Source organism: Mytilus edulis, chromosome 14, assembly GCF_963676685.1.
Source record: "Mytilus edulis chromosome 14, xbMytEdul2.2, whole genome shotgun sequence".
NCBI lineage: Eukaryota > Metazoa > Mollusca > Bivalvia > Mytilida > Mytilidae > Mytilus > Mytilus edulis.
The window spans coordinates 16536387-16559831 of NC_092357.1; the positions used below are offsets into that span (position 1 = coordinate 16536387).

Consider the following 23445-nt stretch of genomic DNA (forward strand, 5'->3'; position numbering starts at 1 on the left):
AATATATATACTAGTTTAGTGATAACGATTTAATGTCATGTTTGTCTGTGATGACCCCCCCTTTTCGGGATTGCATGAGAATTGTAGTTATCTCGTACCCACATGCACTTGTTTCTATCCATAGGAAGGTCGACTATCCATATAAAACTGTGCTCGTACCGCATCAGAAGGACACATATCAACTGAGCAATAATGTTTGGAACTTAGTTTTAAAAATGATGACAAAGTAACATTATGAAAATATTTTTATTAAGCTGAAATATACATTTATTCTTTACATGTTTATGTCTTGTAAGATATTTTATTTCTTTCCCGTTTTTTAACATTTGCGTCTGGAAAGTTGAAATGTTTTAACTTAATCATTTGTGTTAATGGTTAAATATAAATTAATAATGAAAATTGTTAAAATTAAATCAATAAAGGAAATTATTGCCCAGTTACAAACACTACCAGGGGATAATCCATGATTTCTTTTTGAGTTATATGTTTCAGCACATGTATATTTGACCCAAACCTTAGCCTGGTAAACGTGGTGTCTCCTTGTGAAATATAAAATATATTAAAAATGACTTTCTGCTAAAGTCTTTTATTTATATAAAGTTAAAACCTTCTTACTTCTAACTAGACAACACTCATGTCAGGTTTAATTCTTGTATATATGTGGATGAAAAATAAAAGTCCCCAAACATTAACATGACAGCAATTGCTTTTACAGCCTTTAAGGCTTTGATTATAAGTCAGCTATACCGTGTGATGCGTTTTCAGATTCATCACTCGACAACTTTCTGTTTACCGAACACTTGCATATTTTTACACTATTAATATTATCCACTTGCGGCGGGGGTATCATCAGTGAGCAGTAGCTCGCAGTTTCACTTGTTTTACCTCGAGTATATAGTACAAAATAAGAATTTAAAATTTTTTCTGATATTTTATCTTTATGACCTTTACTTTGCAAATTTTGAAATTTTTTATATAAATCAAACAAGATATTTCTCAATATCGCTTTTATAAAAATTGCAATTTAGTCCAAAATGACAAAATCGCAATAATAAATGCATGCAACAACTTCTGAATTTAACCCTGGCTTTCCATAATGAAAATTGGAGAGGATTAAGCACAAACATTACCATAGTCTGGCAAACTACCAAGCCCTGTGGCATCTGTATATGGAATAAACAAAGAAGTTGTAATGACTTGGCTTCGTGTTTACCAAGAAAGAATGTACACAAGATTTGCCTAGTAAAGGTCATAAAGATAAAATATTAGAAATTTGAAATTCTAATTTTGTACTATATACTCAAGATAAAAAAAAGTTGCATGAATACAGGTTCAAATGAGGTTGAATTATTAACTTGCCAGTCAATAATGTATTAGTCATATGTTCTAGCTTATTTTTTCGGAGATTAACCTATCATAGGGGGATGGTGGTGTGAAAAAAGTTAGGATGTGGGATATATCGGGTTAAAATAGAAAAAAAGTATGAAGAAAATATTAAAAAAGTGGAGTTTGGGGAAAACTTTAATAATAGGATTACTCAAGGATACCAATTATTTGGTTGTCATAATAAAAAAGAAACCTTACTAATAAATATTACATGTGATAAGAGAGACAAGTATGTAACTGTAATTTTATAAATGTTTTTATATTTTGACAGGTTGAAGGATGGTGTCCCAAGAAAGCATGGAGAGGAAAAGTACAGATAATTCCAGAAGATACAAAATTGATTAGATATGTAAGAAAAATAATTTTGTTTTGACATTAAATGAGCATTGTGAAGGGGATTAGGAATGTGATTTTAGAAATAACTAGAGGCTCTGAAGAGCCTGTTTCATTCACTTAGGAAGGTTTTCCCTTGGATTAATTTTCTTTTATGCCACCTCTTTCGCCAAAACAGTATATTTTTTCGGCATTATTTGGAAGTGAGTTATGAGTGTGATAGCTGAAATAAATAATGAATTTCTATCCATCCTGAAACATTCTAAAGTAGTGAAATTGAATTAGACAGGATCACAGGTGGGTTTTATAACAGTCAATTAATGTAATTGATCAAATTACAATTACTTGGTCAATTGTACGATTACATATTGAATGTATGATTACATCTGATTACAATAAATTTTAGAATAAACCATTTGAATGATGGAATTTAAATGAATAAAGGTTTTATATAACTTGCACTATTTCAGGATGGATTTTATTTGATATACTATAGAATGATAATATTAAATTTGTGACTGGATAAAGACTGTTTGTAGCCTCTAGTTTTATGTACGACTGCAAGAAAAATCTACCCATTATCTTTTTTAGGCAAATATAAGTACAGATATAGAAGAATTAATGAAAGTATTAGTAGATCCTAATGAAAGACAGGGATACGCTTGGATTAGGATGAGAATAAGAAGAATGTGGCCTAGGTTTAGTAAAGCCATGAAAAGTCTCCAATTAAAACAAGATATGAATGGCAGAAGGAAGAAAAAGGTAACATACAATTAGATTTTTATAAATATCTTTATTGTACATCTGGTAAAAGGAAGAGTTCTATTGATTTTAAGGCCAATCATACCAGAAAAAATTAGGACAACTACAAATGTATATATGATTTGATCCCTATTGATTTTAAAGTCACTTTTTATAATATCAAGGTCATAACCTCTTTATATCAAGGCGTGTGGTCATGTGAGCAAGTGATTAAGATTCTTTAATGTATTATTGTAGATCTTGGTACATTTAGGACTTTTATCCAAACAGTCAGGATGGAAATTTGCTGAAAGCCAGTTTAAAGGTAAATATAAAATACCAATACCATGTTTATTTATCTGACAGATAAAATTGGGAATGGAAATGGGGAATGTGTCAAAGAGACAACAACTGGATCAATGAGAAGAAAACAGCCAAAGACCACCAAAAGGTCTTCCACAAAGCTAGCAAAGAAATCCCACACTGGAGGTGGTCCTCAGCTGGCCCCTAAACAAAAATGTGTACTAGTCTAGTGAAAATAGAATTCATACTAAATTCTGAAACATATTAATGAACTAAAATTTAAAAAAACATATAAGACAAACAAAAGCTCCTGACTTGGGACAGGCGCAAACATGCTTCAGTGTTTTGACATACTAAGGGCTGTCCCATTCAAACATACATGATACCCAAGGAGGCACATTGAAACTGGGGTATCATTCTATAGAGGCAATTTAAGAATTTCACTTATACTTTATTTGTACAAAAATAACCAACCATAGATGAGATTATGAAGTGCCATTCATGTTTTAATGGATCAACCCTTATGTTAAAGAAATAAGTATATTTTGTATTTTATAATGATTGCACAACTACCTAGGTCAAAGGTCAAGGTCGAAAAACTATGGTTTCAGTTGAAAAAAAAGAAGTAAAATCACAAAAATACTGAACTCTGAGGTAAATTCAAAAAGGAAAGTCCTTTACCAAATGGCAAAATCAACAGCTCAAAATCCATCAAATGAATGAAGAACAACTGTCATATTCCTGACTTGGTTCAGGCAATTTCTCATGTAGAAAATGGTGGATTAAACCTGGTTTTAAAGCTAGCTAAACCTCTTGCTTCTATGACAGTTGCATCAAATTCCTTTATATTGACAATAATGTGTGAACAAAACAAACAGACATAATAGGTAAAAATGTCAAAATTAGGGGTACAGCAGTCAACATTGTTTAATAATCTTAATCATTAAAAAAAAAAAAAAATTGTAACAAAGAAGCACAAAATGGTATATAGACCCAGCATATTAGCAAAAATTATAGACAGGAATACACAATCATACAATTACACAAATGACAGGATGTACAGTACAGGGCCACATATATATATGTATTAAAGAAATACAGTCCCGGCCCATGTCCTAAGATACAACTTTTTTCAATCACATCTAATTAATCTTATTTTTAATGTAAATTTGTAGGTGGACCTTTAGGAGAACTTGTACAGTGGAGTGATCTTGTAGCAACATTGTTTTTGTTGGGGCATCAATTAACGATAACCAGTGAAGCAGAACAATTAGCAGGGTAAGATAGGAGAATCTGAATGATGAAGACGTATAATGATAATATCTCGTCAGCACATCATTTTGATATTTGGAATAAAGAGGGAATAATAATTGCCTAATAGTTAGTGTAAGCTTTGTGGAATTTTCTAGAATTTTTAATGGGTTTTAGGGTTAGTTTTACCGGATTCATTGTTTAAAATTTCAATTTCACTTTCTCATGTAGGTACTGTAATTGGTTGTGTATAATCCACACTTTTTTACCCAAAGCATATACTTGCTCGCTTACTTCTTCAAGAGGGTTAATGAACCGTTAATTGTAACTTAGAGTTTTGTTCACTAGTTTAAAAAGCGCACAAACCCTCTTCAAAATCTTTTTTTCATTTTCATCAAATCCATTTTTTCAGAGATTATTGGTAAAAAAGTAAGCTCGTATCTCATAATCAATCATTGACCAACCTGTATCTAAAAATATTTTTTTTTACTTTTTTTATATGCACAGTTTACTGTTTAATATTTGTATTATTTCACAACATCTGGTATGTTCCAAGTAGTGGTTTATTTATTTGCAAGTTTTGAATAATAGAGTGTAAGTGAAGGGCTAAAATGAACTGAAGATTGACCTAGGCCATGTAAAATGTACAGCTTATTTTGATTCTAATAGGACAAATGTTAAAATTTATAGGATGAAGCCATTCTTTTCAGTCAGTTGTTGATTATGATAGGTTTTGATATAATGCGAGCTTGTAGAATGAATTTGTTTTATAGACTATTAATGAATGAAAGGTATAAGTACATATGCACTCTATATATAATCCTTACCTACAACATAGTGACTTTTTTATATGAAAAGGGGACAATGATACTTCTTATAGGATTCCTAAGATATATAGAATAATAGCATTTTTGTTACTGACTACCATGTCTTTGCTCATTGTTGAAGCTGTAAAGTGCATATTGTTGTTAATTTCTGTGTCATTTGTTCTCTTGTGGAGAGTGGTCTCATTGGCAATCATACCACATCCTCTTTTTTTATATCAGCAAGAATATCAAGTATCCCAGCTAAGGGGAACTTTTATTTGAGCTGATGAAGTCAGTATCAAAAAATAAAATGCTTTCATTCTTTTTATTGGCAATTTGTTTTAACTGTACGTTTTTTGTTTGTTTGATATTATGAAGTAAAATGAAATAATAAGTGAAACAACTTTTATGCTTACTAACATTTCGATAGTTGTTTGGCTGTATGAATGAAGTCACATGCATTTCATTGATAAATTGACGCAGATGGGCTTGAGCATGTTAGAATGGCTGATAATATCAGATTATTACATGGCATTTTTCATATCGCATGTATTATCAGCCCTAGGTTCAATATCAGCCCAAGAGCCGCATGGCTCGAGGGCTGATATTGACCGAGGGCTGATAATACATGCGATATGAAAAATGACATGTTATGATCTTTTTATCATATGCTTCAACAATGGAGGAAAATAACAGATCATATATTGATCCTTTTACGTGGTTCCCAAATAGAAGTTCAAAGATTGAAAAGTTCACGGACGTCGGACCCAAATTTAGTACATTCGATATCAAATCTTTCTACCATATGCCTCAACAGAGGAGAAAACATTTTAAATATGGACGACTCGACAAACCCCTCAAAAAAAGAACAATATACATAGTGAACACTGTTTTGAAAAGTCAACCTTTTCAAAGTAACTTTCTAAATTATGTTTAAAACTTATGAAGAATGCATTTATTAAATAATTAGTTTGTTTGTTTTTTATGCCCTACCTACGATAGAAGAGGGGCATTATGTTTTCTGGTCTGTGCGTCCGTTCGTCCGTCCGTTCGTCCGTCTGTCTGTCCGTCTGTTCGTTCGTCCGTCTGTCCCGCTTCAGGTTAAAGTTTTTGGTCAAGGTAGTTTTTGATGAAGTTGAAGTCCAATCAACTTGAAACTTAGTATAAATGTGCCCTATGATATGTTCTTTCTAATTTAAATGCCAAATTAGAGTTTTGACCCCAATTTTACGGTTCACTGAACATAGAAAATGATAGTGCAAATTTCAGGTTAAAGTTTTTGGTCAAGGTAGTTTTGATAAAATAGAAGTCCAATCAACTTGAAACTTAGTATACATGTTTCCTTTGATAAGATCATTCTAATTTTAATGCCAAATTAGAGAATTTATTCTAATTTCACGGTCCACTAAACATAGAAAATGATAGTGCGAGTGGGGCATCCGTGTACTGTGGACACATTCTTGTTTTATCTTTATTTTTATGCAGTTAAGCTGCATTATGCGAGCACCCTAGATTTGTGTTCTACCCAATAAATGCTGAAATACTTGCCATTGTTATTATCTAGCTTGCTACTATGTTATATATGACTAATTGAACACTTTTTAAATACTTTTTATTCTGGATTACAAAAAATATGACCAGAAAAACCTTAAATGATCGTCGATTTATCCAAAAGTTTTGAAATTACACATAGGAAGTAGTGCTTATTAAGAATCCTTGTGTAGTTCATTATGACTTGTGCTTTTGGCCAAGATGTCAAAGAACAATTGTATGAAATATTTAATCGCCGAAAATCTCTTAAGACAAGTAGTTTAGATTTCCCAAATGGCAAAAGTCGTAGGAATATTGTTTGTCATCAATACGTAGTACAACTACGTCAGAAGTCTATTATATAATAAGTTCAACTGTACATGCTGTTGGAGGCCATTTCAAATTAGAAAAAGAAATGTTCGTATCTTTTCAATTTGGAGGCAGGTGTGCAAATTAGCGGTGGTCCGAGGTCCGCGACCTTCCAATTTTGCAAGCGGAATTTCGACTAGGATAGTTGGTTTCTAGCTACGCCCGACGTAGTCACCTTCCACTTGAAAGAAAATAAGAATTAACTTTGCAAACCTTTTCACCGTGTTCAACAAAGTCTCCAATTGAACGAGCTAAAAACTTATTTTATCATTATTATTCATGACAGCGATGTTCATTTTGTTCAACCGCTAGCTTTATACAGAAAATCGCCGACAAATATTGTATAAATTCGAGTAAAATCATATCTGATTGACAAAAACAACATTGTAAACACATAACAATGGCGGCCGTGAAGACAAAATTTTACAATATCGGATCCGATTCCGGAAGCGGATAAGGGTAATTCCGGGTTTGGCGATCAATTACAAAATTAATCCAAACAGGTGAAAAAATACATCTATGCATGGTAAATGAATATAAATACTATAATTGTAAACCAAAAGATATATGTAAAGGAAAGAAAAAGCAGAAAAATATTTTATACAGAAACTCAAAATTCTTTTTGACAAATTTTAATTTAAAAATCCAATACAACGTGACAGCTGGGAATAGTGTATATCTAAGAATATACATGTTCATGGTCACAGTCTAAATTTTCTTTATCAGTGATAAATATAGATTCCACCACTGCATCGAGTGTAATACGATATTTATCCACTCGAGACAGTTAAATTTTCAATTTTAAAGTCCGAGCCGCCTCGGCGAGTACTTTAAAATTGATAATTTAACTGTCGAGAGTGGATAAATATCGTATTACACGAGATTTGGTGGTGGAATCTGTTTCTCTAATGATTTTCTAACATTATGCAGGCAAACTTATTCCTTCTTTTCGAATGATCTGCAAAAAGATGTGTTCTTTCTATGTGACGTCGTCAGGCATGGTCGCCTTTTTTCATGTCGTCACAATAGGAAATTCAGAGGACAGCAAGAAAATTCGACGTCACAATCGGATTTTAACCAATGAAGTACTGAGATCAAACGAACCACACGTTGATTAAATTTTTTTATACAATGGGTGCAGAAAGGGATAAATTGACGAAGAATTAGAGAAATGATGATAATGCATGTGAGATGCTTTGAAAGTGTAAACATATTACTGCAATTTCGAAGGGTTATTTTTTTATCTCAATTTTGAAGGGTCAATTAAAGTAGCTGAAAGTTTCTTTCTTTATTTACTATATTATATATACCTGAATGTAAGTAAATAATAAGATATATAGGTGGCATCCTTTGGGCCACTCTACCCCCTCCTGTTTAATAACTTGGAAACGGTAGAGCTCCCCACCCTTAAACCATATGAGGGGCAGATCCAGGATTTTAGGTTAGGAGGGGCGCAAACTTAAATTTTCTCTGAGCAGAGTGAGGCTAATAAAAATATGAGGTAAAATATTCTTTATTAAGAATATTCTTTAGAATAAATGAGAACAACTCATGCTTTGCAAATTTAAGGGGGGTGCACGCCCGCCCCCCCCCCCCCCCCCCCCCTTTCCGCCTGAATCAGCCCCTGCATATATTCAAGTATAGGACAATATAATAAATAAAATGAAATATAGGGGGAGTCCCTGGATTTACCCCACCCCCTCCTGTTTGAGAACTTGAAAACGGTCGAGATCCACACCCCTTAACCATATATATTCATGTTTGTGACAATATGAAAAATCAATGAAATATAGGAAGAGTCGCTGGGGGTCACCCCTACCCTCCTGTTTTGGAATTTAGATTTGGTCGAGATCCCCACCCCTAAACCATATATATTCATGTATGGGACAATATAACAAATCAGATGAAAAATAGGGGGAGTCCCTTGGGTCACCCCACTCCTTCCTGTTTGAGAATTTGAAACCCGTTGAGATCCCCACCCCTTTACCATATATATGCATGTACGGGACAATATAATAATTCAAATGAAAGATAGGGGAGTCCCTTGGGTCACTGTACATCCTAGGGCTCCTGTTTGAGAACTTGGAAATGATCAAGATCCTCTAAACCATATATACTCATGTATGGGACAGTATAACAAATCAAAAATGAAATATACGGGAAGTCCCTGTGGTCACCCCAACCCTCCTGTTTGAGAACTTGGAAACGGTCGAGATCCTCACACCAAAACAATATACATTCATATATGGGCCAATATAACTAATTAAATGAAATATAGGGGGAGTCCCTGGGATCACCCTAACCCTCCTGTTTGAGAACTTGGAAACCAATGAGATCCCCACCCTTAAACCATATATATGAATTTTATGTATGGGACAATATAACAAATAAAATGAAATTTAGGGGAAGTCCCTAGGGTCACCCTACCCCCAGTGGGGGATCCAGAAACTTTCATAAGTGGGGGCCCACTGACTTACCTAAGAGGGGGCCAGCTCCAGATATGCTTCAGTGATTCCCTATATAAGCAACCAATTTTTTTTCCAAAAAAAAGGGGCCCCCCCCCCTAAATCCTCTGCCTACCCTACCTGTTTGAGAACTTGAAAACCGTTGAGATCACCACCCCTAAATTATATATACATTCATATGTATGGGACAAAATAACAAATCATTTACATTTACTATGGGCAAGTCAGTCAGACCTCACCTTTGATCCCTGTTGTAGTGAACATTTGTCTGATTTGTGTCTTATAACTTTTGTACTATAGAACACAAATTCAGTTTTCTTTCCAGGGAAACCAGTCCATTCATACTATTACATGTTCATACTAAGTCAACTTGAACTTCTAGCATTCAAATAAAACCAAGGTTAACTACCAAGTAGAACAACTGCAATCATTGGGAACTTGTACCACTGCAGACTCACCATAAAAAATATACATTGCTATATGCATTGCTTTTGAAACCTTGATAACATATAAATTATTTGTCTTAATAAATAAATCATTAGATAAACATAAATGTACTATATATGAATGTTTAATGTTGGGGCAACTTTGCCACAGTTTTCATAATAACGGTTGCCTTGGTTTTTGGTTAACTGCCTTCAGCGCTTACAGCGCTTTGATTTTTTTTGCTATTATTTTACACAATATACTTTTCAGTATCTAAATAATTGTTTTGTACACTATTTCGTACTGTTTTTCACTGAAAACGTAACATTGAGGTGTATTTTCCGGAATTTGCCCAGTATCACCGGAATGCCATGTGATAACGTTACGGAAAGGCATGTGATAACAATCGAAGCATGTGATAAACTTTTCATATCAGCCCGCTAAGCACCAATTCGAAAAATATGGAATTTACGTTATTTAATGCTATTATCATACAGTAAAAATCATATGTTATTTAGTCTAAGTATATGATAACTTATTTTACTGTTTACCTCTTAACACCTGTAGTTAATCTATTAATTCTGACAGTCAGTATATTTTTAAAAGGGGATTTCGTATGTAGTTTCCATTATTTTATATCATTTAAGGTTTATGATATACTCATTGCAGCTTTATACTAACATAAATGATCACATTTACAATCACCCTATTTTATATCTCAAGACATGGTACAGTTTGAGGCTTATATGACATATTTTTGCAGTTACATTTTTAAAGTTTGACTCATTATAGTTTTTGTAAGATTTTAAGCGAAGATAGGCAAATTGTGAGAAAATTGCCTAATATACCATAACATCCTTATAGCAAATATAGGCAAATTGTTAGAAAATTGCTTTCATTTATTTAAGATCCTTATAGCCTTTGTTTACTGCTTTGAAAAACCTCACTCAGTTATTTTGTTATAACAAAGTCTACAACTACTTTGGTAAAAAACAAAAGTGAAATCAGTAAGTTTTTGTCAGAATAAATCTATTTAGTAACTATTTGATTTTACTACATAGCTGATGTTTTTAAAGGTGAGTTCAGAAGAGGGACACTTTTCATATTCATTACATTATATATATATGTATTATTTTAACATGTACATTGAACAGGTATTATTTGTTTGTTAGATAATTTCTATGCAATATTGCAGAAAAAAAGGAGATACATATATCAAGACAAAATATTTAAAAATATATTTACCTGGTCAATAACATTAAATGAATCAAATATATATATTACAATAGATATCATCATGAAATCGAACGTTTAAATAGGGAATCAGTTACTGTGGATCATTTATTTTCTTAGATTCATATGTTTCTTTGGAGCTAATATTCTTCAATTGAGGAAAATCGCATGTTCGTGTATATTTTATTTCATGGGTTCTCCAAAGTCTGCATATAAGTCTAAAGAAAATTCGCATTTCCTGAACCGTTTAAATTCGTTGTTTACCTATACCCATAAAATCACCAAAATTGATATCCCAAGAATAATAATGAATCCACAGTACTCTAAATTAATGTGTGTATTCATTGTTGTATTAATTGAACAATGGACAAAAATGCAAGAATATTTAATTATTTGACATCAAGAATTGTAGCATGCGAATAATGCTGTCAAATTATAATCAGAGTTCATATTTTTCAGTAGCCTATCATTTTTACGAAGTTTGCAATAATATGAAAACATTAAAGAAAAATCCTGTATTTAATTACCAATAGTCATATTTAGGTCATTACTTTATCATTGACATTGCTTCTTCATGGAATGGGGATTGAGACTCCCAATATTTTATAAAAAATTTAACACCCCTTGCTTGCATTATCACCCCTGAAGTTAATTACCTGCCTCTCCTTGTGGAAGTAAAAACAACCCTATACTGAAGGTGACATATATATATTGGTTGTCATCCTAAATTTTTTTTTATATTTCCTGATTTCATGCACTTTTACCATAATTTGATTCAGGCAAATCTTGATTATATGTGATTGTCATAACTTGTGCATGTATGATATATTTGGTAGTAATTTTAAACCATTTTGTATTGATCTTGCCTTTTTTGTTACTAATTGAAATTATTTTTGCAAATTTATTCCTTAAAACAATTTACTAGGGAACGAGCCAAAGAGACAACAACCTGACCAAAGAGCAAAAAACAGCCCAAGCCCTTGAATGAGTCTTCAACACAGGGAGAAAACCATGCACCTAGAGATTGACTTCAGCTGGCCACTAAACAATAATGTATACTAGCGAAGTGGACGCCACACAGAACTCACAAACATACAAATGAACCAAATTTAAAAAAAAAAAAACATAACTAACAAAGACTAGAGTTTCTTGACTTAGGACAGGCCATATAATGCGGCGGTTGGCTTGTACTACAATGCGACCGGGTTAAACAAGTTATGTGAGATCTCAACTCCCTTGTAAACCTCTATCGCATATATAGAGTATATATGATATATTTTTTTTGGTATTTCAGGATTTTAAACAAACTTCCAGCTGCCAATTCTCCTTGCCAGAGTAGAAAAGAGTTACCTGTTGATATTATATATACCGATATTGTTGGTCTGCGACAGTTTAAAAAGCATGTCAAAGGTGGCTATGGTAAATTTAGGTAAGAAGTTGTTTTTTTGAAAGTTTGAGTAATTGCCTTTGCATCAGAATATATCTTCATGTTATTTTTTTGCGGGGTTTATATTTATTTTGTGTATTTATGACTGCATGTTCAAGGTTAATTGTTTTTATACGACCGCAAAAATTAAAAATTTTTTGGTCATATATTGGTATCACGTTGGCGTCGTCGTCTTCGTCCTTTTCTGAATACTTTTAGTTTTCGCACTCTAACTTTAGTAGAAGTGAATAGAAATCTATGAAATTTTAACACAAGGTTTATGACCACAAAAGGAAGGTTGGGATTGATTTTGGGAGTTTTGGTCCCAACATTTTAGGAATTAGGGGCAAAAAAGAGCCCAAATAAACATTTTCTTGGTTTTCGCACTATAACTTTAGTTTAAGTAAATAGAAATCTATGAAATTTTGACACAAGGTTTATGACCACAAAAGGAAGGTTGGGATTGATTTTGGGAGTTGAGGTTCCAACAGTTTAGGAATTATGGGCCAAAAAGGGGCCCAAATAAGCATTATTCTTGGTTTTCACACCATTTCTTTAGTATAAGTAAATAGAAATCTATGAAATTTAAACACTAGGTTTATGACCATAAAAGGAAGGTTGGGTTTGATTTTGGGAGTTTTGGTCCCAACAGTTTAGGAATAAGGGGCCCAAAGGGTCCAAAATTGAACTTTGTTTGATTTGATCAAAAAATTTTCTCATTTCAGATTTCATAAATAAAAAGAAAATTTCTTCAAACATTTTTTGAGAGGATTAATATTCAACAGCATAGTGAATTGCTCAAAGGCAAAAAAAATATTTCATTAGACCACATTCATTCTGTGTCAGAAACCTATGCAGTGTCAACTATTTAATCACAAGCCAAATTTAGAGCTGAATCCAGCTTGAATGTTGTGTCCATACTTGCCCCAACTGTTCAGGGTTCAACCTCTGCGGTTGTATAAAGCTGCGCCTTGCGGAGCATCTGGTTGAATTTAAAATTACTATGAATTGTATTCTGCTAGAATTACAGAATATTTAGAATGTTTTTGGTCTCATTCCCACAGAGTTTTTGTCAGTTAGTTTGCTATCACTTGTTTTTGCCATTTTTTAATCATTCCCAAACTGATGAAAGTATTTCTGATCAATTTTGCTAAATTAATTTGTAAGTAAAAAAAAGGTGATTTAACTCTCAAAATAATAAAAAAAAAAAAAATAGAAACCTGTCTTTTTCCTTTTTGTTTAAGTGTTGGGTTGGATAAAGGTTTAATGAAATTTCCTTTTGCTTCTGCATGAAAATAGCAAAAATAATATTGGGGCTTCTTATTGCTAACTATACGGTATGGGTTTGTATCATTGTTGAAGGGTATATGTATACTTACTTACATCCACAATATTTGAACCCTTAGGGATTATATTCCCATTGGCTGTCCTTATTATTCCCCTACCAATGAAGTCTAAGTGGACTTTAGGTTTGCACTCCTTCTGTCTGTCTGTCTGTTCATCTGTTAGTCCAGTAATTCAGATTTTCACACATTTTATCTACATGCTTGATGATATTGGTTTGATATTAGATGTATTGTTTTATCATGACAAGTTACAGATCAAGTTTGAATTTTGTTCCAGTCTGATGATTTTGTGAAGAGTTATGGTCCTTGGACTCAGTAAAATCACTTAAATAATCAGTTTTTTACACTTTTTTCGTCATGCTTGAAAATATTTTCTCAAAACTTGTTATATAGTTTACCCTGTGAAAAGTTAAAATCAATTTAGAATTTTGTTCCATTACAATGAAACAATGAATTTTTAACAAGTAGGGGACTTGTATTGCCATCCAATACTCACAAAATACTTGTTTTTCATAAAGTTTGGAAAGTATTGTCAAAAGTTGTTTACCTAGGGAAATAAAATGGTTAAGGTAAACAATGAGAAGGTCAACATATCATTTGAACAAATTAGATTCTCAGTACATTAAAGAAAGGGAAACAATTTATACCAAATGGAAATAAAAGGAACACACGTAGGAAAAAAGATTAAAAAAATGATAAAAACACAAATAGTAGTCTACAACATGCAAAACACGCAGAAGTATTTAAAAGGTTGAGCAACACAAACCCAACAAAATATATTCAAGTTCAGTCATTTGGTGAATATTTTTTATAAAGTGACAATTTTGGTAAATATAAGTATACATAATGATATTCAAACAGAAAATTTATGCGGGAGAATGGGTAAGTATCAAGCTTAGGATCTGGAATTTGTTGTTTTGTCCATCATAAAGGGTACACAGGGTTAAGTTTGAGTAGGGTTATGTTACCAGTAAGTAGGTCCTATACAATACTTGGATCAATCTGACAGACAGGACTCAGTATAAACATGTTTCTGTTTAAAACAGAGTTCAGTGTAACATGAAAATTGGTTTCTGTTAACACTTTAACACAGGGTTCAATTAAGACCAGGCCCTGTTAACACTAGGTTGAATTCAGAAGACTTCCATTTACAACAAGGTTACTTTAAGACAGGTTTCAATGTACAACAATGATCCTGTGATCTGATTACATATACAACTACTTTTCATGAGCATGTCTATTTTCGCTAATCAATGAATTCTTCTATTTGCCTTATCCAAAAATCAGTGGCAAAAAATAAACCAAAAAAAGTGTAAACAACTTTTCGTTATATTGTAAGCTGTTCAAAAACAATTAAAATTCAATTTGTAGTAAGATACAGAACAGGTAAGAGGTCACATGATCATGTGCATGACTACATCACATGGTACTCATCATGTGCATGGCTGGTCACATGATATTTCTTGCTGATATAAATGTACACATCTGTTTCTATATCAACCTGAGTCTGGCTGTGGTTTCTTTATGACTTTTAAATGTATATATACCTTTTATATTGATATTCTTGGTATTCTTGATACCTCAAATATAAACATTTCAAGTCTGGTCAGAAAATCAGTATTTCTTTATAATGATCATGAAGGTCTTTTGTTGTTAAACAATCTTGCAGTCAGTTTATCATGTTTATAAATGTATGCACATCAGTGAATGATTTCTTTTGCACTTATGGATGTGATTTTCGTTCTCAGAATAGACATTTGTCCTTAGATTGAGTATCTTTTACAGTAGAAGGGGAGGTAACTCTCATACATGCCTACCTCAAATGCTCCAATTATTCAAGTAATATTACAATTACCTTGGCTTTGTTGTCAATTAAGCATGACACATAAAAATTGCGACCAGTATATTGGTCCTTTGGAAAACTTGGGACCAGTCAGTCAGTCTAAAATAATTGAAATCACCAAAATCAACTTGACTGGACAATTATGTATTCCATGTATATATCATTATGTTAGAGCTAGCTATAATCCTTGATATTTGATGCTTTGCTAAAATGCATGTGCAGAATTTAGGAATTTAAAGTCAGTAGAATGGCTAGAATGCTTATATGAATGCAGAACACCTAAAATTTTGATGGGTATGATATATTTTCATGGCTGAAACGATTTTATTTTGAATTCATAAATTGCTGTAGACAAATGCAAAATATTACCACAAATATACAAACTCTATTAACACTCAGAAAAAAGATGACTTTAAATCTTCCAAAGTTTATTTAACATGTTTAAGTAAAATAAATTTAAACAGAAACAAAAAAAATAAATTTGCCATAAACACTCAATTATATATATATCAAAAAAATCCTCACAAACATACAGCAACTTAGTTGCTTTGGATCCCATATATGATGTATACCAGTACAACTTAGTTGCTTTGGATCCCATATATGATGTATACCAGTACAACTTAGTTGCTTTGGATCCCATATATGATGTATACCAGTACAACTTAGTTGCTTTGGATCCCATATATGATGTATACCAGTACAACTTAGTTGCTTTGGATCCCATATATGATGTATACCAGTACAACTTAGTTGCTTTGGATCCCATATATGATGTATACCAGTACAACTTAGTTGCTTTGGATCCCATATATGATGTATACCAGATAAAAGTTGATTATTTAGTACCACATGAGGACCTCTAGATGTTTAGATGGGTTTTTTTCTGTGTGACAGTTTAGATTGATTTATTGATTGTTGGCGTTTAAACATCACTTTCAATTGCCACTTTTGGGCTATTTTGTGTCAGCCAGTTTTTATTGGTAGAGTAAACCGGAGTGACCTTGAAAACCATGCACTTACCTTCAATAGGAAAACTGACAATCCTAGTCAATTAAGATTGGAGTTGAGTGTACCCATACAAGCCGCCGGAGCAGGGTTCAAACTCACAACCTTAGTGTTGACTGGCTAGTGATTTCTACTTAGACTACTTAACCATCAAGGCCCCTATGACAGTTTAGAGGATTTGTTATTCAATTTAATTTTAAAATAGTAAATTTCTGAAATACTTACCTGATACAAATAATTTAGGGAATCAACATTTATGAACTTGTAATGCTTCAATATAGCTATAATATAAGCAATGTCTATCCTTCTGTCATTAGGTAACACACCAGGTACATGTATTTGGAATTTTAAGTTGTGCTTGTAGATAATAAGCTGATTTAAGTTTACAATTGGAGGATTTTGACGACTATTAAAGTAACTATGTTGATTCAGATGCCCTATTTTATTAAGAGTTATAGTACTTGGAATTAGGCAGCAGACTGTGACAGTTTTGTTGTCCCTACACATATAGCTGCCTTTGAATTACAATCATAATACCGTCATTCTGATTATTCTCTGAGTAAAGTAATGATGGATATCAATTAACCCCCTACATATCTAATTTCTTTGGATTATAAGCCATCTTTCTGGTGATTCTCTGGATAAAGTGAAGACTAATAACTACTAGTATACTATACAGCTATTCACCTACTACACATGTAGTATACTATACCGCTATTCACCATTGAATCAATTCTTCAGTCTTCGTGGTAGTTTAGTAACTTCTAATTTTTTTTTACACCTTTTCTTGTTATTTTTTGATAAATGTTTTGTATTGTTTAAATATATAAGGAATATGGAGTAGATTTTGTTAATTTTTAATGATAGAAAACATAATGCACATGTATTTATTATTTCCTAAACATTATGTTAAGTCTTTGTGAATCAAATTGTGCTAGTAAGAGTTACTTCCCTTTTCACATATTTTGTCAAAGTACAAAAAAGGAGGATGCTGTACTCCTATATTTTTAATTACAACGAGTTAGCTCCTGATTGAACGAAGGCTAAAACAATTAATTAGAAATGTGTTTCACTTGCTTTATAAAAAATCTGTGCGTACATTTATTGTAAAATGAATAAAAATGTGAGATTTTATAATCAGGATTTCAGGAAATACTGCAGACATAATGTAATTCTTCATTATACAGTGAAACCTGGCTAAACCAAATCCTGCATAAACCAAACAGGTTCTTTAGCACTGTAAAATTGTATGCCTTGTGAAACTGATAAAACCGAACATCGGCCAAAACAGAACAAAATCTTTAGTCCTGAAGAGGTTCGGTTTAAACAGGTTTCATTGTAATATGCTGGACATTGATATATTTAAACATGAACATTCAGAGTACTGTAAACTCGGAAATTATTGTGAAGCTTTTATTAATGTGAATAAGAATGTGATAATACAACTTAGTGAGTATTGTAATAACAAGAAATTCCCATTCAGACATCTGATACATAAATATTTGCAGATTTTTTTGAAATCGCAATAATTTATCTAGCTTTTTGCCCCTTCTTTAAAACATTTGTAAAATTTGCAATGATCATGATAAATGCACACAATGATTTTTTTATAATTTCTGATTTAACAGTATAAATGCTTTGTTGAGACATAGTATTAACAGTTCTCTTGACATAATATACTAGATTATGGATTGTTTGTCCGTTTCCATTCTCAATTTTAATCTTGACATTGAGCTTAAGCTTAAGCTTGTACCAATACATCAATTTTAGCATGATACTTTTTTGATAAATTAACGTTGTCTGCATTTCTTTTTCAGTTGTTTACTAAGAATAGTGGACTCTTTTGGAACAGAGCCAGCATATAACTTGAGGTCGTGGGCGAAGGCACATAAGATTCTTACAACATGGGGAGGACAAGATCTTCAGCCTCAGCAATTTTTTACTATGTTTCGTAAGTCTTTATTAAAGGAAAATATCGAAAAGATATTAAATCATAAATAAAATCTGATAATGAAAAATATTCTTTATTACTGTGGATTCATTAGGGGGTCTCATTGGGGGGTTCCGATCCCGGATCCCGCTTACTGTTTTGTCAGATTCCCGTATCCTGCTTACACTATGTACGTAAGCAATTCTCATTTTTTTGTCATTACCCGGGTCCCGCTAGACCTCATTTCCCGTTTTCACAACACAATAATTTGACTTTCCCGTGTCAAGCTTTCAAAAAATCGGCAATTCCGTGTCACGCTTAGACCCCAATGAGACCCACTCATTAATATTCGTTGCATACCAATTTTCATGGATTTCATAGGTACAGGGGAACCACAAATATAAATGTTTAATGAAATACTTCTCTAAAGGAAGGTATGCTAACTTTTCGAAAACCACAAATTTAAATATCCATCAACATGCAAGTATTCCTCAATCCACAAAAATTGATACCCTTGAAAATAAGTGAATCCATAGTATGTGTGCCAGAGAAAAAATTTTAAACATGAAAACTAACAGCCTGATTAATTTGAAAAACAATGAACCAAATTAAATTCAAATATGATATACAGCAACAAAGAACAACCACTGAGTTACAGGCACATACTTGGGACAGGCACGTTCAGAATGTGCCAGGTTTAATTATGTTAGCAGGCACCCAACCTAGAACAGCAGTGTAACACTAGAACAAATATAAGATCAGATATTTTTATTCCAATTAAAGGGCCTATGAAAACCAAAGTAATATATTACAATGATTTTGATAATTGACATATGAGCATATGAACCAACTGTAAAAATCATTTAAAAAAGTAAAGTGGCAGCATATCTATACATGCCTACAACAAAAAGACAATTAGTACAGATCTGATATCTAGAGTACTCGCAGTTACCGACATCTAGTTCAAAGCCAATAAATATTATAGCTGACTGTGCGGTGTGGGCTTTGCTCATTGTTGAAGGCTGTACGGTGACTTATAGTTGTTGATGTCTGTGTCATTTTGGTCTTTTGTGGATAGTTGTCTCATTGGCAATCATACCACATCTTCTTTTTTATATAACTAATAAAAAAACCATGTACTGTAAATTCAGAAATTATTTTGAGGTTTTTATTAACGCGAACAATGCGACTGAGTGAGTATCGCAATAATAAGAACTCGGATTCATATATCTCATACATATAACTGTATGCAGATTTTCTTGACATCGCAATAATTAATCTCATACATTTGTCCATTTTACAAAAATCGCAATAATAAATGCACACAATAATTTCTGAATTTACAGTATCTAAGACTATATAATACATATATTTAATCAGTCGATTCTTTATTTACTTTCAGCTCATAGTCCAGATAATTCCTTCATGGGATTTGTAGTGGAACAACATTTGAATGATACCAATGTTGTTAAGATTGAACGGAGAAACCAAGCGTTAGTTTATGGGAAAAATGAATATATGTGGGAGGTGAGTGGTATAAAATTATCAAAACATTTCTTACCAGTCATTTTTATGCCCCACCTACGATAGTAGAGGGGCATTATGTTTTTTGGTCTATGCATCCGTCCGTTTGTTCGTTCGTCTGTCCAGTTTCAGGTTAAAGTTTTTGGTCGAGGTAGTTTTTGATGAAGTTGAAGTCCAATCAACCTGAAACTTAGTATATATGTTCCTTATGATATGATCTTTCTAATTTTAATGTCAAATTAGAGTTCTGACCCCAATTTCACGGTCCACTGAACATAAAAAATGATAGTGCAAGTGGGGCATCTGTGTACTGGGGACACATTCTTGGTTTGTGCTCAAACTAAAAAAATCAACCAATCAAAATGTTGGATTTCCTGTTTTGAGCATGATTTTGTGCTTCGAGCACTGAGCAAAGTTTTATGACTTCAACCCCAGAACTGCACCACATTGAGAAGATGTACTGTATTGTGTATGGAATCTTTTGTGGGGATACCAATTTTCATGGATTTCATGGGTAAAATTATGAATTTAAATGTTAAAAGAAGTACTCATTTTCAATAGGCACGCATACTACATAGATTTTGGTAAAAATCACAATTCCATGAAAAATTGAATAATTCCACAAAAATTAATGAATCCACCCTTCTTAATCTTGTGTTACAAACTTAATATGACTTGGATGCATTCAAAATGTAAAGTTCCTATTTACATTGCTTATATGGCACGAGAATTTTTAGGCACACTTTGCATATTAATTTCAAGAAATTTATTTATAAATACAGCTGTATAGACATTTTACTTATAAAAATTATTAGAAATTACCTGTCTTGCATTAAATTATTTTGGGGTGCATGAACCATTTTCTGACATGGTCAGTTTACATTGTATAAGCCTCCTTTCTAAGGTGCACCACCATGATATACAGTGTACAGAAGAACATTTAACACTTTGATCAACTTTATTTTTATCTGGCACTTTTTTTTTTTTTTTACTAAATATGCTCTTACATTTATTGGAACATGAATAACAACATAAGAAACAATATCTTTAAATTTTTATTTTACATATTGTGAAATTTTCTGTTAGGCTATGATATATAAATGTGCCAAGCATGACCCATAACACATTGCTCTAAACATAGCATGAAATATTGCACCCATGAACATTGAATAGTGTATAAGTCCTTTGCATGCTATGAATATAAGATAATAAATTAATGCACATTAAAGCATGAATGTTTTGATTGTGACTGTTATTTTGTTTTCAGACGATTTGAAACAATATAAAATGATACAAATGAGATTTGTATTGCCTTAACTTGGTATCTATGTTGCAAATAAGTATGTATGACCCGACCCCAAAAATATTTACCTTTGACCTTTTAACATTCATATCTTCCAGGACAATGAATTAGTTCAGGTAAGGTCATGGTTTTGGAGTTGTCCTATAGCATAAACCATTTCATTGTTTATAACCAATTTTCTTGCAAGTGGTTAGTTATTTTTAGAAACTTAATATGTAAGTTTAAAATAAAAAAGGTGAACAGAGAAATTCTTGTAGGGCAACCATAGATGAACTTAATTTCTAAGTTAATTTTTCAAAAACTTATTGTCCTTGAAAATTCCTATAATAATGTAAATAAACTCATCATAATAATGTAAATGATTGGACCACATGCAAGAAATTTGTGAACAAAAATATAAATGGGTTTTGCTGTTAATGAAAATTATGTATTAAAAATGTTTTATTACGACACTTATTTTTTTATAGATGTACACTTGCTTTAAATTGTTGCAGAGTGATTTTATTGTTTTAATTAACAAAAAAATCCCTCCTTTTGAGGGAGCACTATCCAGAGTGGTGTTAATGGGATTTTTTCCACTAGAAATTTTCTGTTATTATAGAGATCCTTAAAGTTTTACTTTTATTTCCCTAGTATATGCTGATTTTTTTTTTTTAAATACAGGTGTTTAAATATGACAGAAATGAATGATGCATTCAAAACAGAGGGTTTAGAGGGATATTTATATAATTACTGTTGATTTATATTTGTTGATATCATTTTTATACGACCGCAAAATTTGAAAAAATTTTCGTCGTATATTGCTATCACGTTGGCGTCGGCGTCGTCGTCGTCGTCGTCGTCGTCCTGCGTCCGAATACTTTTAGTTTTCGCACTCTAACTTAAGTAAAAGTGAATGGAAATCTATGAAATTTTAACACAAGGTTTATGACCACAAAAGGAAGATTGGTATTGATTTTGGGAGTTTTGGTCCCAACATTTTAGGAATTAGGGGCCAAAAAGGGCCCAAATAAGCATTTTCTTGGTTTTCGCACTATAACTTTAGTTTAAGTTAATAGAAATCTATGAAATTTTGACACAAGGTTTATGACCACAAAAGAACGGTTGGGATTGATTTTGGGAGTTTTGGTTTCAACAGTTTAGGAATTAGGGGCCAAAAAAGGGCCCAAATTAGCATTATTCTTGGTTTTCGCACAATAACTTTAGTTTAAGTAAATAGAAATCAATGAAATTTAAACACAATGTTAATGACTACAAAAGGAAGGTTGGTATTGATTTTGGGAGTTTAGGTCCCAACAGTTTAGGAATAAGGGGCCCAAAGGGTCCAAAATTGAACTTTGTGTGATTTCATCAAAAATTGAATAATTGGGGTTCTTTGATATGCCGAATCTACCTATGTATGTAGATTCTTAATTTTTGGTCCCGTTTTCAAATTGGTCTACATTAAGGTCCAAAGGGTCCAAAATTAAACTTAGTTTGATTTTAACAAAAATTGAATCCTTGGGGTTCTTTGATATGCTGAATTTAAAAATGTACTTAGATTTTTAATTATTGGCCTAGTTTTCAAGTTGGTCCAAATGGGGGTCCAAAATTAAACTTTGTTTGATTTCATCAAAAATTGAATAAATGGGTTCTTTGATATGCCAAATCTAACTGTGTATGTAGATTCTTAATTTTTGGTCCAGTTTTCAAATTGGTCTACATTAAGGTCCAAAGGGTCCAAAATTAAACTAAGTTTGATTTTAACAAAAATTAAATTCTTGGGCTTATTTGATATGCTTTATCTAAATATGTACTTTGATTTTTGATTATGGGCCCAGTTTTCAAGTTGGTCCAAATCAGGATTCCATATCAAGTATTGTGCAATAGCAAGAAATTTTCAATTGCACAGTATTGCACAATAGCAAGAAATATCTAATTGCACAATATTGTGCAATAGCAATTAATTTTCAATTGGAGTTATCTTTCTTTGTATAGAATAGTAGTTGATAATATATGTTGGAAATTTGCCAGACATGACTATGATGCCATTTTATATTTTCATTTGCCAATAACTTTATGTAAATAACTTCATTGGAAATTTGCCAATATAAAATGTTGCTGATGAAGCTTTTTTTCCTTATCTTATCTAAAATGTTTTTAGATAATGTATGTTGGACATTTGCCAGACATGACTATGATGTCATTTTCTATTTTTATTTGCCAATAACTGTATGTAAATA

At 32.3% G+C, this 23445-nt stretch overlaps 1 protein-coding gene across 7 annotated transcripts in view; it reads left to right on the forward strand.

The window, feature by feature from the left end:
• The window catches only part of LOC139502865 (alpha-1,6-mannosylglycoprotein 6-beta-N-acetylglucosaminyltransferase A-like), a 71743-nt gene that overhangs the window by 38804 nt on the left and 9494 nt on the right, over positions 1-23445 (forward strand). For 2 of the 7 annotated variants that reach the window (XM_071292498.1, XM_071292502.1), the window contains 9 exons: positions 1658-1735; positions 2311-2481; positions 2719-2785; positions 3939-4041; positions 12138-12272; positions 14987-15001; positions 18284-18417; positions 19799-19923; positions 21322-21339. In XM_071292498.1, the coding sequence (XP_071148599.1) occupies positions 1658-1735; positions 2311-2481; positions 2719-2785; positions 3939-4041; positions 12138-12272; positions 14987-15001; positions 18284-18417; positions 19799-19923; positions 21322-21339 (846 nt within the window). The remainder of the gene's footprint in view (positions 1-1657; positions 1736-2310; positions 2482-2718; positions 2786-3938; positions 4042-12137; positions 12273-14986; positions 15002-18283; positions 18418-19798; positions 19924-21321; positions 21340-23445) is intronic. The other 5 variants (XM_071292499.1, XM_071292504.1, XM_071292501.1 and 2 more) reach the window with 3 other exon arrangements.